We start from the raw sequence: 16,773 nt of genomic DNA, 5'->3' as shown, positions 1-16,773 counted from the left end.
TTTCTATTTCTCATTGCCTCTCTCTCTCTCTCTCTCTCTATGTACATTAACCCAACCAAGTTATGTTTCATAAGATTTCTATTTCTCATTGCCTCAGTTAACAGTATCAATGTCTTGTAAGTTTCTATATAATTCAGAAGTCTATGACTGAAACAAAGGGAATAATCTCAGTACCTTCGTCTATCAATGGCGGGAAACAAAAGTATATGCCTATGATTTATAGTTTCACCTGCTAAACTACACCAAAATATTTCATGTATTACAAGGAACAAACATAATATTAGGCCCAGAGGAGAACAAAACACAAACATGACATACCGACAGGCAGAATGCAGAGCGCCCAATACAAAGCAAGCAAATAAACTAAAAGGACAATGAAGAGAATAATGATTAATAATAAGTCAATTCAATTTTTGGCAGCTAACTTGCTAAGTCACACTTTAGACCAAAGGAAATGCTTATGTAAGAAGAAATCATGCCATGCTATATTGTATACAGTGCAAGAAACAGAGTTTGATGATTAAAAGCTTCTGTCAATTACTCAATTGTGAATATCATAGATCAATATATAAATAAGAAAGTTGCATTATCATAAGAAGAAATTTTCTATTAACATCTTAGTACCAAAATATTCTCACGTAAGAGATGTTAAAGCTTGTCCTCTTTCACTACTCCATGCATTTTGTTTCTTCTTTTGGTTATTGATATCATCATATATGAAGATTGTTTTCCATTGATTAGTACTAATAGATTATCCTGAAATTTGGTACTTTTGACTGATACGCATAAAGTAATATCTGTTAATTCTATTCTATTCTACTAAACACGGGAAACTTGTATTCGTAAACCACAGTCCCAGCTGGGATAAAACACTCTGTAGAAACACCACATAAAGAAATGACAAAGAAGCCTTATTTGAAGCAGATCACCTCAATTACCACGAAAATATTATAGTTAACATAACAGTTTCTGTTGTCCTGACCAGATTTATCAGACATCTACTATAAATAATTGCCTTCTTCACTGACATTCATTTAATGTTTATTAATTGTCCAAAATAAAGGAAATAGCTAAAACCAAGACAAGTGGGGGGGGGGGGGGGGACATGAAAGAATAAAAAGAAAAAAAAAAAATTTCATTATTGAAATAGAATTTTATCGTGCATAAAAGAAAAACAGCCTATTCATTTGCAAAGACATCTCCTATATCAAAAGAAAAAATTATTTTGGCTAAAATGATTTAATAATGCATATATTAACATAAATAGACACTTCACAAAACTTAAGGGAAGAGCTGGCTCTTATCTTTTAGCAATAACTTCTTTAGACCATCCCAGATGATTGGGCCTTCAGGATGTGCATTCACAATGTATTTTACAAATTTTTCATCAGAGGATGCGAGGATAGTGCTCAAGGCCATCATAGGTTTTGCTGCTTTCCTTTCTGCCACCCAAGCATACATTGAAAATCTGAGCATGATTCTTTCTAAGTCATAACACAAGTATGCTGGAAATGTCANGACGCAATCCAATGGGTAACCTAAAATGTTTCTTAAGAAATCAATCTTCTTTTGAATCACAACTTTGTTCTGGTTTAGAATCATAGGAGCACATTTTATCATTTTGAGTGCAATGTTATAGTCCAAACCAGCTTCAACAAGGCAATCAAACCTCTCCTGTAATTGATCACCTCTCCCTCGGAATCTTTTTATTGCTTTTGCCATATCCTCAGAGTTCTCAGCATATCCCAACTTCAGCAAGAATGCTTTTTTCCCCAAATGTTTACTTGTGTCATCACGCAATAACTGTAAATTAGAATTCTGTTTCAGTTTTGAAGCCAAACTAACTAGCTTCAGTGGATCATCCTTTATGATTTGGCATAGATCAGCTTTTCTAAGTTTTAACTGCGAACAAACAGCTTTAGGGCCTTTGAAGGGATGTGAGCTCAGGAGATGCATGTGGTTAGACAAAATACGCGAAATGTCATCTATATCCATTCCAACATAATGCAAAAAACCAATCACTCCCAAAAGATTTTTTGCACACTTCTTAGTCAAGATATGAGGATATTCTACAAAACAAGAATAAATCACATTCCTATTGAGATCTAACTTAAATGCTACACCCAAAAATACATACACCTTCTTCTCAAGACCTTCCAGTAATAACGCAGGGTTTTCCTTGAAGAAATTGTGCATCTGTTCTTCCGAATAACCAACTTTATGAACAAATTGTATAGCATCAAGCATTCTTCTTGGGTCATATGTTTTCAAACAAGACATGTAATTCCCAATCCAATCATGTCCAATACCAATTTTCTTCAACCAATCCAGAACCATGGCCAATTCAACACTTGTTTCACCAACCAAAAGTGAAGGGCAACAAACAACAAGCTTGATGACCATGGATCTACTCAAACCTAACCTTTCATAACCTCGAAATTTCGACAACAACAGTCCATTAGGATACCCGAAAAGCTCCTTTGCCTCTCGATAAATCTTCCCTACCCTATTCCTTGGGACTCCATAATTACTCAAAACGTGGAAATTGGCAAGCATAACATGATCATCAGACAAATACATCATACCACGCGGGAGAAACGAAGGCAACTCACGAGGACTAATCCCCAAACTCTCAAAGAATGGTTCAAACTCATTAATGGGGTTGTACCACAGCCACTTCCTCAAACAAGTGGCAACATCATCATCTTGTCCACGAAACTCTGACACCAAACCTTGAACAAAAGATGGTGAATTTTTGCTAATGAACTCAGCATCCAAGAAGCTGTATCCCCGGCTCGAATGCAAGTAATCTAACAGCACATCCTGCACTTTCCCCTTTACCTGCCGAGATAACCGTTTGACAGAAAAGTGTGAGTGAATGAAATGCACCCTTGAGACTTGAAGAACAAGGGTAGCCTCAGAACTAGGAAAGCTTGAGACTTTGAGAGATAGGGGAAACAGGTTAAGTGTTCTTAGGGGTTTTTTATATGAACCATGGAAGAAAAGAAAGGGACGGTTTCCATTGTGGTGGGAAATCATCGGGAAGAAATAACCCTTCGCGACAGGGATGCGTGCATTTACAAAGGCGTTTGTTTGAGGTATCAAAATGCAACATGGTACATTTTCAGTTGAAGTGGCAGCTATGGCTAAGGTCAATGCAACTGAAAGGGGTGAAGAAGAGGGATATAAATGACCTTATTTTTGTTGAGAGGTTAATTCATACGTAAGTATATAATCTTTAATAATTATCATTTGTCATTAGTTTTATGTTTATCATTGAACAATCAAATTAAACATTAAATTTTGCTACATTTTTGTTATTTAGTTTTTGTTATTTTTTTATTTGAAATTTTGTTAGTTTTTTGTCTGTTTTGTTTTATTTTGAATTTTTAAATTTTATTATTTGTTACTTGAATTTTTTTTGGTTATTTTAAATTTAATATATTTTTTTCCTTAAACACCTTTAAGAAATAGATATATTGACTTTTTGAAAGTCGGTTAAGAGTTGGTGGATTTTTGAAAATTGATTAAAAGTTCGTTGCTTTTGAAAACCAATTGAAAAAAATGTATTAGGATTTTTTTTTTAAAATCTGTTAAGGAATAAAACAGGTCCAGTGAGATATGGTAGAAGAAAGAGAAGAGAAAAGTAAAAAAATTAATAAAAAGTTAAATGTTATATATGTAATTTTAGAAGTACGAATAGAAGAAAAGGAAGTAAATATAGAATCACTCCATAATAAATTATACTATTTTCAATTCAAAATTTTACTGTTAATTTATCATTTTGATATCACCAATAAATTTTTTAACAAAATTTAGCTAATAGATATTACATTAATGACACAAAATATTTAAGATATGTTAAACTTTTTAATTTTTATTTAATTTGAAAGACTTGGACTTATTTAAAATTTTAAAAGATGTTTTTTAATTGTAATAAAGTGGATTTTGCTTTTCCTTATTTTAAGAGGCTGCTGCTCAAACCTTTAATTTGTATAACACAATATTGTATTTCATGTACATTAGCATACATTGACCAGAGAAAGGATAGACTGATCTGATATAATTTCATGCAGGAAGTGAAAGTACAATTTATATATAAACAAAAGCTGTGGCCTCCAAAACACCAGCATATCATCATCTCCATGAGCCTTCCTTTGCCAATTACTCAGTACAATATTAGCTTCACACAGAATAATAGCCAGCGACATCCTAATTCTCATACCACCAATGCTGAAAATCTGAAATTGTATTTGCAAAGAGGTGTACTTGCTTGTTCATTGATCAGTCTTTGAGCATCCATACGACTTTAATTCCATTTTTCTAATTTTTTTCATCCAAGCTAGTTTTAGAAGTGACTAGATATCGAACAAGAAAACCAGGTACATATGAGCCACACTCATGCTTGAGCAGACTGCCAAAACTATTAGGAAAAACCTAAGTTTCACATTTATTAAAGATAATTTTATTTATGACACTTCTTATGGTTCATTCAACTTCAGTGTCGATATTGGCTGTTTTTGTTAGAATATTCTTGATGGTCCAAACCTGAGAGCATTAGCAGTTTTACCTCTTGTTTGCCAGTTTTCATTCATAATATTCAAAACTGCTTCTGGTGGCCTTGACAAATTTGAGGGAGACATGCTACCTGTGCACTTGTTAATAATACCTTTGAACCATTTCATTCAGCTGCTGTGACTATTACCTGAACATATCATGCTTTTCTTCATCAGATAGAGAATCCAGAGCAACTTTCTCAACAATTTTGATTTAACTTTGGGGCCAGGCAAGGCTTCCTCAACCAGCAGAAACGTGTTCTCAGACTTGAAAATTCCAACTCCAGAAATACAAGCAACTGTAACACTCGCATCATCTCCAAGTGTACACTCAGATTTAGATTCTTCGGCATTATTACAACTTCAGCTGCACTTTATCATCAAGGACAAGAGGTGTGTATGCAAAATTCTCAGATAAACATAATGTCTTAGACAAAATTCTGCCAACGTTTCATCACATTCAACAACTGATTCCACGTAAGGTGGTGATAGAAACTAGTTTAGAGAGTCATACAAACTGTTTTCACCGTCAGATATTGTAGGCAAAGACTATGTTCAAGTTTCAAAAAGGTCACTCGGGATTGCAATTGCTCCCCTGCTCCCCCTGTTCATATGCTCTTGTTTTCTTCCTCGCAGCAAAAAGGAACTGCTAGTGTTTTGGATCCAATAAGCCATCAAAATTATCAACAAGCCTTAAAACAGTTGAATGAAAGTTTAGTTCAAGGGAATCCTCATGCTAGAAATTCAGTTAGAGTATATGAAACTGTAGAGTTATGCTTTCAGATACATATGATATGTAATATTTTACACAGGTATAGAAAAGAAATGAAAAGAAAATTCCACAAAATAGCATGCTATATAAAACAATCAAAATAATTGTAAGAGATTATAAGTGGTGGAGATCCCACATTACTAAAGATAGTTAATTACAATATATAAATAGGTACAAATTTCATCTTACATGACAGTTTTATAAAGTTGAGTTAAACATAAAAATTTATTTTATAAGATTATCTACCGATGTTAGAAGGGTTTGTCATGCTCTATCTATTCATTTGAGATAATGAGTCCTCGGTATGAGAATGTGTTTTGCAGATGCTATATTAACTAAAGATATGATTAAGTTATAATATATAAGTTAGTGTAAATATTAAGTTACGAATTGGTTTTATAAGATTAAATCAAGTTTAAGTAGAATTTTAAGAACAAGTAAACTATTTATATAAAAAAAAAATCAAAATTACAACATAGAACATGGAAATAAAAGTAAAATAAAACGCAGTATCTATCTAACTCGACAATATGGACAGAACATGATAGCACATGAGCCAACTCTTTCCAAGATACTAATGTTTTGAACAAAATCATGGTCAAAACAATGAATACAATTATGCAAACTTTAGCAGAAGATAACTCACACCTTCAAGCAGTAAAAGTGTTGATTGCTTGAAGGATTCCATCGATTAAAGTTAAAAAACAATAAAAAGAGAGGGATGAGAACAAAATAGGACAATACAATGTGGGAAAACATGGGATTATTTGAGTAGAAAATGGTGCAAGAAGAAGTAAATTGAACAAAAAGGCAAAAAGAAGATGAAGAAAAATGGCAAGTGTATGCCCCCGGTTAATGTTATGTACATAAGCAATTGCTTCCAAATAGCATCAAGACAACATAACGATAGATAGCAATATTATCAACAATAGAAATCTTAACACGCAGAAAATAGACAGCCCTCTATATTTAAAATAAATAAAAAAAAAAAATGCAAGGGATTCTAGGAACAAAGAGGAAGCAAAGAATACATTAAAATCAAGAGACATCTTATCAAAACAAAACTTGGATACATTGCAAAGGAGCTATTAGTTCTTATCTTTTTTAGATGACCTTTTTAAACCCTTCCAGACGGCTGGACCTTGAGGATGAACGTTCACAAAGTACTTTTCAAAGCGTTTATCATTGGATGCAACTATGGTACTCAAGGTTAACGTGGGATTTATGGCATTCCTCCCCTTCAGCCATGCATACATTGAAAGTCTTTCAACAATTTTGTCCAAATCATGGCAAAAGTATGTTGGGAATCCCACGAGACATTCTAGTGGGTAATCTAAAACATTTTTTAAGAAATCAATCTTCCTTTTGATTACAGTTTTGTTCTGACTTAGAATCATAGGAGCTCGTTTTATCATTTCGATCACACTATTATAGTCCAAACCAGCTTCTACCAGGCAATCAAACCTTTCTTGTAATTGATCACCTCTACCTCTGAACATTCTTAATGCTCTTGCCATCTCTTCAGAGTTTTCAGTATATCCCAATTTCAGCAAGAAAGTTCTTTTTTCCAAATAGTTTCGTGGGTCATGACTATCTACCTTTCCATCGCTCTTCTGTTGCTGCTTTGATGAAAAACTAATTAGCTTCAATGGATCATCCTTTATGATTTGATACAAATCAGCTTTTCCAACTTTTAACTCCTGACAGACAGTTTTATGACCTTTCAAGGAGCATGTACTCAGGAGATGCACGTGCTTAGAGAAAATGTGAGAAATGTCATCTTTTCCCATTCCAATAGCACACAAAAAGCCAATCACTTTCAACATATTTTTAGCACACTTATATGACAAGATATTGGGATACTCCACAAAATAAGAATAAATCACATTTATCTCCACACCAATTTTAACCAATCGACCAAAAAATAAGTACACCTTCTTCCCAATACCTTCCAAAAACAGTTTCGGATTTCCCCTAAACAAATTGTGGATCCGTTCCTCAGAATAACCCACTTTATGAAGAAACTGCAATGTACTAAGCATTCTTTTCCAACTATATGTCCTAGAACAAGACAAGTAATTGACCATCAAATCACTTTCAATCCCTATTCTCTTCATCCACTCAAGCACAGCAACTAATTCATAATTGACATCACCAACCAAAAGCAAAGGACAGCAAACAACAAGCTTCACAACAGTTGATCTACTCAAACCCAAATTCTCATAGCCTTGCAACTTTGACTCCAACAACCCACCGGCATACCCAAAAATTTCTTTTGCCTCTTTATAGAACCTCCCCATTCTATTCCTTGGCACCCCATAGTTACACAAAACATGGAAATTATGAAGCAACACGTGATCGTCAGCCAAGAAAATCATGCCGTGGGGGAGAAACAAATGCAACTCGGAAAGGCCAATTCCCAAACTCTCGAGAAACGGTTCAAACTCGTTGATGGGGTTGTACCTGAAGAACTTCCGTAACGATCGGGGAACGTCATCTTTGTCGTCAATCATTGGCACCAATGATTCTACAAAACGAGGCGAGTTCTTGCTGATGTACTCCGCGTCGGAGAAGGTGTAGCCGCGCGTGAAATGCAGGTAATCCATTAGAGCGCGTTGAAGTTCAGTCCTCAAGAGGCGAGAGACCCGTTTGATGGAACGTGAACGTGGCAAGAGAACGGAACTCGGTGGAGGAAAATCGGGAACTGGGTTTGACTCTGAAGTACGAAAGCATCGAACTTTGAGGGAAATGAAAAATGGGGTTTTTCGTGGAAGGGGTTTTGGAGGCATGGCCCGGTGGGAAAGAAAGAAGCCATTTGAAATCAGCAGGGAAATCATTTGGAAGAACTTAGTTATGAGTTCAAACACTCATCAGGGAAGAACATGAAACAATGAATTGTGACTATAATTTTAATTATTATTATTATTATTATTATTATTACTTTTATCTACAATTCAGACTAAATAAAGTGAATTAAAATATTTCAATAAGTGCTTATTAAATTAATTTTAAATTAAAATACTCTTGAATTTGATCAAAACTAATTTTGAAGTGAAGTGAATTATGTTTAAATGTTTTTGATATAGAAACAAGTCAACAGTAAAAATTGTTACAATATAATTTTTAAATTTCTTCAATTAAAAGCTAAACTCGGAGTCATAATTAATTATTTAACATAACATTAACCACTGGACAATAAATTATAAGAGAGTATTTTACAAAGAATCTGAGTTGTTTTGCGCTAAAAATATACTATTTTGATAGAAATTTAGGGAAAATAGTATAATTCCATAAATTTATAAAAATTGATTTAATTGTTTAAAATAAAAGCATTTTAAATTTTCCGAAAACAATAAATTTTAAAATTTTCATATATTTTTTCCAGTCGTTTCTTCTCTATCTTTTCCCTGCTCTTTTTTATAATTTTGCATATCTATTTTCTCTCGTCACACTTTTTGCTCTCTCTTTTAGCATTTTGTTACTTCTTTCTTTCTGTTTTTCTCTATTCTCTCTTCTTTCTATTTTCTGATATTAATATAAAAATATATATTTTAAAATTATTAAATATTTAAATTTTGGTTAATACATATTTTATAAAAAGCAGTTTTAAATATTTTAAAATATAAATCTAGCACGTATAAAAATTAGTTACTGATTTAAATAAAAAAATATAAATTTATTTATGTTAAAAAAATTTCTGCCCCAACATTTTCTTAAATATTTTAATCTAATTTTGAAAAAAAAAAATCTCGAGGAATTTAAACTGATGTTCTACCAAATGCAAACTTTGGGCTTATATAGAATTTTTGCTCCATTAACTGGGCCGGTCGTGGTTGGGTCACAGCGAGTCACGCAGAGCTGAAACCAAAAGTCCATCAAGTCCAAACGCACCCATCACGCTAACACCCCCCACACAAACACACCACACTCCAAGCGCACGTTAGCAGTCTCCGCCATCTTCGCCACCCCGCTAGCGCCGTCGATGGAGTCTCTCTTCGACATGATCAACGTCCGCGACCTTCTCTCGGCGCAGGACCTCTCGGACCCAACCTCCCCTCTATCAGCGCCCGATCTGCACCTCCTGATCCAGCGCCTCGAGTCGCAGTCCCTCCAGATCCGCTCTCAGGTCCAGTCCTACCTCGTCTCACACCGTGAAGACTTCGCGCGCCTCTTCTCTCTCTGCAACGATGCCGTTTCGCAGACTCGCGAGATCTCCGACGACGTCGCCGCCATTATTCGACTCCTCTCCGACCGACCGATCGATGCCGAGGTGCTCGAGGTTGTGTCGGAGATGAAGGTGAAGAAAGAGGAGCTAAAGGTGAAGAAGGAGCTCCTAGGGCTGGTTGGAACCGTTGTGACGTTGAACAAGAGGTTAGAAAGTGTGAAGGAAGCGTTGAGGAGTGGAAGGTTCGAATTTGCAGCGCAAGGGTTGAAGGAGTTGAAAGTGGCGTTGAGGATTGATGACAAGGATGATAGGGAGCCTTTGGTGTATGGTTTGTTGAGGAAGGAGTGGTCTCAGTGCTTTGAAGAGGTACTGCTCTGCTTTCTTGTTGCAATTTTTTATGGCTTGATTTGGTGCATTAGGTTGATGGTTATGTGTTAATACGTCGTGCTTTGAGTGTATTTTTCGTGTGTCAATTGAGGTGAAGCCTTTCAGTATGTGGAAAATGAAATAGGTTTTTGTAAGCGATGATTAGAGTTGCATTGACAATCTAGTGTGAAAACAATGGAAATCAGGGTTGGTCGAGGGGGGGAATGTGCAATAAACAAAAACTAGATTCCTGGATTTATACATTATTTGCTCTTCATGTTGCCTCCCAAATAAAGGCTAAGTACTCAGTTATATGGAAACAACATGCAGTAAGAAGTTATAAGTTATGCCAAGTACATTTCAATCGGAAGTCTTCAACTAAACACAATGATGGTAATGGTTAATGCATTTTCCCTGGATGACTACCTCATATTTGCTTTGAAGATGATAGCTGAGTTATATTTTCATTGATATATTCCACAATATAATCAATTGTGTGATTTGTGCCATAGTATTGATGTTTGGGTCGTTTGTGATTTTTATTGAGTTTGTGATTGTTTTTAGAGGAATTCGATTTGGGTTTGTAGATTCAAGAGGTCCTTGTGAAATATATGGAAAAAGCTGTACGATTTGACGGGGAGTTGAATCAAGTTGAGGTCAAGTATCAGTTAGAAGTTGAGAATGTGAACAGGATTCAGTTTCAAACAGTACTGGAGGCAATGGATGTAAGTTGATTCGTTATAATTTTAACTCTCTATTTGGGATCTTCTATTGTGTTCCGATCCTACTATTTGTTCTTCCTCTTATTTATTTCATTTTTAGGTTGTTAGTATTCTAGAGTATGGACTTGCTAAAGTTGCTGATTTGATGATCAAATATGTTATTACTCCATTTGTAAGTCATGGACAACCTCTTTCACTTTTAGAGGAATTGCATCCAGAATCAGCTGTCCTGAAGATAGTTGCATCACCAGATATTAAGGTGAGTGTGATGTGCTAGGGTCATGGAATCAATTGTACTACTCACACTTTGCCATTCCTTGCCAGAGATACCTGCCTGCACCTTTGGCAGGGGATATTGTTACTTAGTTGCATTTGTTATTGGTTTATTCATGGACAGCATTCAAAATTTTTAAGTTGAACTTAAATTGGTTAGATCGGGAAGCATTTTCATTTAACTGATATTAATCTTATTTTCATTTTTCAGTCTGAATATTTAGATGGAGAGTTTCTCTATTCGGGGATTCTGCTATTTATCAAATTTATTTACAGAAGTATTTGCCTCCAGAAAAGTTCTTGGATGCAATGTTTTGGACGGTTGACATGGCCAAGGATATCAGAGCTAATAATATCTAATTTTCTCTCAAAGGTTTGCCCTTCATCCCTATGCTGTTAGAACCGAAGACCATATCTAAGCATTGTGTGCTTTGAAACGAGTCTAAGGATGTGTATCCATACAAATACCATTTTATTGATTTCAAATGAAATTGAAATGAATGCTGCTATTGCCTTGTAATATGCTAGTGCACATGATCTATGTCATCCCTAAGAACAAAAATGAGGTTATTCCTATCCCTGTCTATCTTCTGATCTAGAATGATCATTTGGTGGTTAGTTGTAGTGTCTGAAATCCAGGGAGGAAGTGCGTCTTTAATAATTTGCAGATAGTGACTCAAGATCTCTGATTTCAGGTTGTCCCAACTGATGCATCAAAACTTCCTGACTTTCAGAAGATTATCATCCGTACATCTGAATTTGAGGCAGCTTTGAAAGAGCTTATGTACATTTCATCTGACAATGATAACAGACTGAGCAATTTTGCTGAAAATGTTGAGGTTCACTTTGCATTTAAGAAAAAGACAGAGATCTTGGCTAAAACTAGAAATCTGCTTCTAGAATGTGACTTTTCAATTCCTCAAGTGAGTTTCCAGACTGGGAAAATTCTTCTTTTACTATTTTGATTTGTAATTATTTATGAAGAAGGTTGCTGCAGGAGTATACAAGGGATGGTTCTATTTGGAAGAATGATGAAACATCTGTTCAGTCATCCAGCCATGTTGTAAATTTACTTTTCTTATCAGAGAGGTGTCTAGTATCCAAAGCAGCCAAAGAATTGATGGGGCTAATTCATCAGACACTGCAGGTATACCGTCCATAAAAATAGAAGTATCTAATTGTTGAAGTGTAATGTTTCATTTTTATTATTATTTATGTATGGGAACCCAACTTTAGGGTTAGGCTTTAAGGTAGTTCCTTGACCTTTTGTATGTATGCTCCTTTGTACTCTATAAATACAGTAGTAAAATATTAACAGTGTAAGAAGTACATACACTGTTTTACTTCATTCAAGTTCTTCAAGTATAATGATGACTCTATGCAGCATATTTTATTTGAAATATAAACTCTGGACTTCTGTTATGTATATATCATTTCGATCACTAGAGGTCCTATATAGCAAAAGCAACGTTTTTTTATCAATTCTCGTATCTTATCTCTATTACTAGAGGATATCAAAACTCTGCTTATTGTATTGATTCAGTTTTCTCAGTATAAATAAACCATCCATGTTGTTCCAGAAGCACATGGGTATAGATCCATGTCTCTCTTTGCTATAGTTTAGCAGTTTCTAAATTTAAGTATATGGGAGCAATATTACAAAATGGTGCGGATATCACTGAAGATGGCATACTATAATGGCTAGGTGGTAGGGGGGTTTTTAATTTTTGACGATAGAGAGGAAATGACTTGGATGTATTAATTGAAGATGTTATACCACATGTTTGTAAGATTAAGTATGTATAATGAAATGATGGCGAAATTACTAAGAGATGTCGCATACAGGATTCAAGTTGAGTGGTTAAAATGAAGAAACATGTCATGGGTGGTTTTATTGGTGAAAATACCTATCAAGCTCAAAGGGAAGTTTGCGTCATACTGCTGAACAACTATATTGTATGAGTGTTTGGCTTTAAAGGGATTACTAGGGTGTAAAAATATTAAAATTTTATGATGGATGTATGATCACATAGGATATGGAATGGTTATATATAAGGAGATAATGCTGTGAGTTCTGACTGAAAGACGTTGAGGGTGGGTTTATTGGTCAAAATACCTATCAAGCTCAAAGGGAAGTTTTGTCATACTGCTGACCAACTATATTCTGAGTGTTTAGCTTTAAAGAGATAAACTACAAAAAGTGGAAGTAATAAAAATAAGAATGTCAAGATGAATATTTGGTCACATAGAAAAGGGAAGGAGACAAAATGATTATATAACGTGATATTGGTGACTTCCGACTGAAAGATGGCAGAAAAATGGCTAAAGTAGTTAGACACATGGAAAGAAAGGCAGTGGAGGCACCAATTAAGAGAATAGATAGCATGGATCTTAGTCCTGTGAAATAGGGAGGGGAGACCAAAAAAGACATTGGGAAAAGTTATTAAATGCAATGGATGAATAACATTTTTGAGAATTTAGTTTTTAACCAACCCAAATGGCACAGTTTAATCTATAAGCCAAAGTCACCTTATGTGTGAGATAAAGCTATTGTTGATGTTGTCTATAGCATTGAAGTTACTCTGTCCTGGCTAAAATTGATTTTAGTTTTGAACATGATGATCGGGGTGCATTTTTTGTTTCTTCTTTCATGTTACTAGTAATGTGGTGACAATTGTTTGATTATTGAACTGAACCAATACCTTTAATTTAGTTAACATTCTCTTAAATTTTTTCAGTTTATTTACTTACAAGAATTTTTATATTAGTAGTGAAGCTGATCTTTGCAACAAAAAATTGTCCAGGATGTTTGCCTATCATCTACAAGAGTTGCTTTGGAATTTTATCAGACAGCTAGAGATGCCATACTCCTTTATGAAGTAGTTGTCCCTGTAAAGGTTAGTCCATGTATAGCAGTGACAGTACATTTTAGTATTTCGTTCATGGAGTAAATTTATGAGTGAATCTAATGAATGATTGACAGTTTATTGTCAATAGCACTATTAATTTTAGAGTAACGCCCTTTTGTACTAATGTGTATACCTTTCCCGATCTTTGGCTGAGATAACCTATAATTGGCATCCTATACTTATGTGGAGAATTTATCTTCTTTATGCAGTTGTTGTCCTTGTCAAAGTTACCACCTGGTGTGACTTGTTGTCTGTGTAAACTTTCATCTTACAGTAATAACTTCTATTTTTAATTTTGTGAAGCTAGAGAGGCAGCTCAATGGCATTAATCAAGTAGCTGTTCTGTTGCATAATGACTGTCTTTATCTCTCCCAGGAGATACTTGGCTTTGCATTTGAGGTAAACACCTTTAATAGTTGAGGATGAAGTAAATTCGTAATATTTAAGTAATTTACTATTGTTTATCCAAAAATTCAGCTTTTATTTTAACTTTAGTTCGTTGTATTTGATTAAAACGTAACTGTGACTCCTCAAATGAAAAATTCAAGACAATCATACCATGTAAACCTTCTCAATTTTATATGTTTATTGTTTTTTCTTTGCTCCTCATGCATTTGTTTGCTTTTCTCAGTATCGGACAGACTTTCCTAGTTCCATTAAGGAGCATGCTGTGTTTGTTGATTTGGCTCCAAGATTTCAGCTATTGGCAGAAGAAATACTGCAGAGACAAGTTCACCTTGTTATTTATAATTTGAAGGAGGTACTATTGTAATTAAAATGCTTGAAGCATGCAGTGATATAATTGACACTTGCCTTACTGACCTGGTGCTTCCCCATATTTGCCTGTTATAGGCTATAGATGGTGCTGATGGGTTTCAAAATACTCACCAGATGCAACAATTTGAGTCGGCTAAATTTAGTATAGAGCAGGTAATTTCCTTGTATTCATAATGTGTCTGTCTAAAATACTTTACAATTTGTTATACCTTATATCTTTTGTTCTCCTTTCTCCTCCCCTGTATGCAGCACAAGTGGTGGATTTGTTACCATGGATTTCTAGTATTAGTTGATGTCTTTTTAGTTTCACAAATGACATGAAACTGCATGTACTTGATTAGGTTGTTTTCATTCTGGAAAAAATACATATCATATGGGAGCCACTTTTGCTGCCTTCAACCTACAGGAAAAGCATGTGTACTGTCTTAGAGTCAGTTTTCTCAAGAATTGCTAGAGATATACTTCTGTTAGACGACATAGCTGCAGAGGAGACTTTACAGGTAGAATTTATACCAGAAGTCAACTAATTAATGCTTGTAGTAGCACTATTCTAATTCATTAGTTGGTCTTAAGCATTATTTCACTCATATTTTCAGCTTCAAAGACTTGTTCATCTAATGCTGGAAAACCTATCCTCATTATTGGAGTCTTTGCCCCCTGGGGGGCAGACTTTGCAAGAGTTCCCTGCACAGTCTCCCGAAGATTTAATCCCATCGTTGCGTAAAATCCGGAAACTATCAGGTATGATGTAGAATCTTCTCAATTATTTCCTTAAAACACAGATTGAATTGTCATCAACTCACTATCTGTTAACAGCTAATCTCCTCATCTTTCATTTTGCCTCAGAATTATTAGATATGCCTTTAAAATCCATTACATCATCTTGGGAGAATAAAGAATTACTCTCTTGTGGCTTTACAGTAACTGAGGTATTATTTGATTATTGATGTCTTTATTTTTTGGTCTTCTTGGGACAATATATTTTATTTCCTCCATTTCTTTTAATTATTTTAAAAACTGATCTTGGATTGTGATTTTATGTCAATGCTTCAATCAAAATGTAGATGCTGAAAAAAGTTTTTGGTTCCAAATTAAACTTCAAACCTCCTTTTTATTGGACGAGGCGCCTCGGAAGTTGTAATATTCATCTAATTAAAAGTGAATCACGATGTTGACTTACTAAAATTAAAGGACGAATACAACCTTGCTTAATTTAAATACATTCTCATTTTTTATAAGCTTTATCCCATTTGTCACCCAGAGATCACTGTGTATATGAATTTGATGAGTCTCGTTATTTTACCAATTTTTTCTTTATCTTCCTGTGGTTGAATTTTTTTTCCTCCTCCATCCATATCAAAAAACACATTTTTTCAAAGAGAAAAAATTGTGGATCATATTGCTACAGGAAATAAAAATTTATGTTAAATGGCCTGATGTGATATCTTTTCCTTTGTCTTGTTGATGTTTTGCAATTTTAGAACTATGTATAATAACCGTATTTGATGAGAGCCTGTAAGGTTTCTTATGTTGATTGTTGACCTTTTCTGGTAGGTGGAAGATTTCATAAAAGCTATATTTACAGACTCGCCTTTAAGAAAAGCGTGTTTATGGAGGATACAAAATGCGAGTTTTTAGGATTCATCTAACTTCATGCTGAATCTTTAAATCACGAAGAACACACTGGAGTTTGAGATTTAGAGATGATCGAACACCTTGGCAAAGGCATGCTGGAGTTTGAGCTGCCACTCCAAATACTACGGGTACCAGACAGTGCATTTGAAGCAGATTCGTGCTGGTAAATTCTGACTAGAAGGCTTCCCGATAAAGATTTTGTTGACAAAAGTGTACGCAGTACAAGTGATAGTCTTTCTTTTTACATTTTTTTTTCCTTTTTCGTTTAAAGCAATGTAGGGAGGGGGTTGTGCAGACTTGTGCCTCGTTTCTCTTCTGGAGAATCCTAATTGGTATCAATAGGAATCGCTGGTATGAATCCAATGGTAGATAGATACCTGCATGTAATGCTACTACTTCAAGATAGATTCAGTGAGACCATTTTCAGATGCATATAGAGTAAACGATTATCGCTCAGATGTTGGAAATAGAATTATTTTTCAGGTGTTGTGATTCGCATATTACGTCTTAAGTAGTGTGCAACTACCTACATGGCGGTCGTGCAACTATTGGATTGTATCGACCTTGAATGTAATAGAAATGATTTGATTTTATATTT

At 34.7% G+C, this 16,773-nt stretch overlaps 3 protein-coding genes across 4 annotated transcripts; 1 reads left to right on the top strand and 2 right to left on the bottom strand.

Annotated features, from left to right (window-relative positions):
• Positions 1-1,281: 1,281 nt before the first annotated feature.
• On the bottom strand, positions 1,282-4,643 carry LOC106763281 (transcription termination factor MTEF18, mitochondrial-like). Its single transcript, XM_014647484.1, has 4 exons — positions 4,549-4,643; positions 4,380-4,437; positions 4,128-4,241; positions 1,282-2,841 (listed from the first exon to the last, which is right to left on the bottom strand). The coding sequence occupies exons 1-4, from the start codon at positions 4,641-4,643 to the stop codon at positions 1,282-1,284; spliced, it is 1,827 nt and encodes a 608-aa protein (XP_014502970.1).
• LOC106764201 (transcription termination factor MTEF18, mitochondrial) lies at positions 3,956-8,221 on the bottom strand. The gene has a single exon (XM_014648444.2). It carries the CDS (start codon positions 8,163-8,165, stop codon positions 6,417-6,419), a length of 1,749 nt encoding a protein of 582 aa, XP_014503930.2. The 5' UTR covers positions 8,166-8,221; the 3' UTR covers positions 3,956-6,416.
• Positions 8,222-9,145: 924 nt separating this feature from the next.
• LOC106765171 (centromere/kinetochore protein zw10 homolog) lies at positions 9,146-16,607 on the top strand. 2 transcript variants are annotated; one of them, XR_001376015.2, is made up of 15 exons: positions 9,146-9,859; positions 10,447-10,584; positions 10,682-10,840; positions 11,066-11,227; positions 11,550-11,777; positions 11,852-12,001; positions 13,659-13,751; positions 14,067-14,162; positions 14,395-14,523; positions 14,616-14,693; positions 14,882-15,040; positions 15,137-15,281; positions 15,387-15,469; positions 16,095-16,338; positions 16,447-16,607. XR_001376015.2 is itself a non-coding variant. In XM_014649696.2 (14 exons), the coding sequence occupies exons 1-14, from the start codon at positions 9,311-9,313 to the stop codon at positions 16,176-16,178; spliced, it is 2,253 nt and encodes a 750-aa protein (XP_014505182.1). In that variant the 5' UTR covers positions 9,146-9,310; the 3' UTR covers positions 16,179-16,607. The 2 variants fall into 2 exon arrangements, 1 of the variants encoding a protein (XP_014505182.1); XM_014649696.2 differs by having other exon boundaries at positions 16,095-16,607.
• The last annotated feature ends 166 nt before the right edge of the window (positions 16,608-16,773 follow it).

This window comes from Vigna radiata, chromosome 6, assembly GCF_000741045.1.
Source record: "Vigna radiata var. radiata cultivar VC1973A chromosome 6, Vradiata_ver6, whole genome shotgun sequence".
NCBI classification, from domain to species: domain Eukaryota; kingdom Viridiplantae; phylum Streptophyta; class Magnoliopsida; order Fabales; family Fabaceae; genus Vigna; species Vigna radiata.
The sequence above is the reverse complement of the archived record's forward strand: the minus strand, read 5'-3'. Positions and strand labels throughout refer to the sequence as shown.

Coding starts and splice junctions, on each gene's coding strand:
- LOC106765171 (XM_014649696.2), top strand. CDS start 9,311: ATGGAGTCTCTCTTCGACATGATCAACGTCCGCGACCTTCTCTCGGCG. Junction 14,694..14,881: donor CTAAATTTAGTATAGAGCAG/GTAATTTCCTTG, acceptor GTACTTGATTAG/GTTGTTTTCATTCTGGAAAA. Junction 15,282..15,386: donor TAAAATCCGGAAACTATCAG/GTATGATGTAGA, acceptor ATTTTGCCTCAG/AATTATTAGATATGCCTTTA.
- LOC106764201 (XM_014648444.2), bottom strand. CDS start 8,165: ATGATTTCCCTGCTGATTTCAAATGGCTTCTTTCTTTCCCACCGGGCC.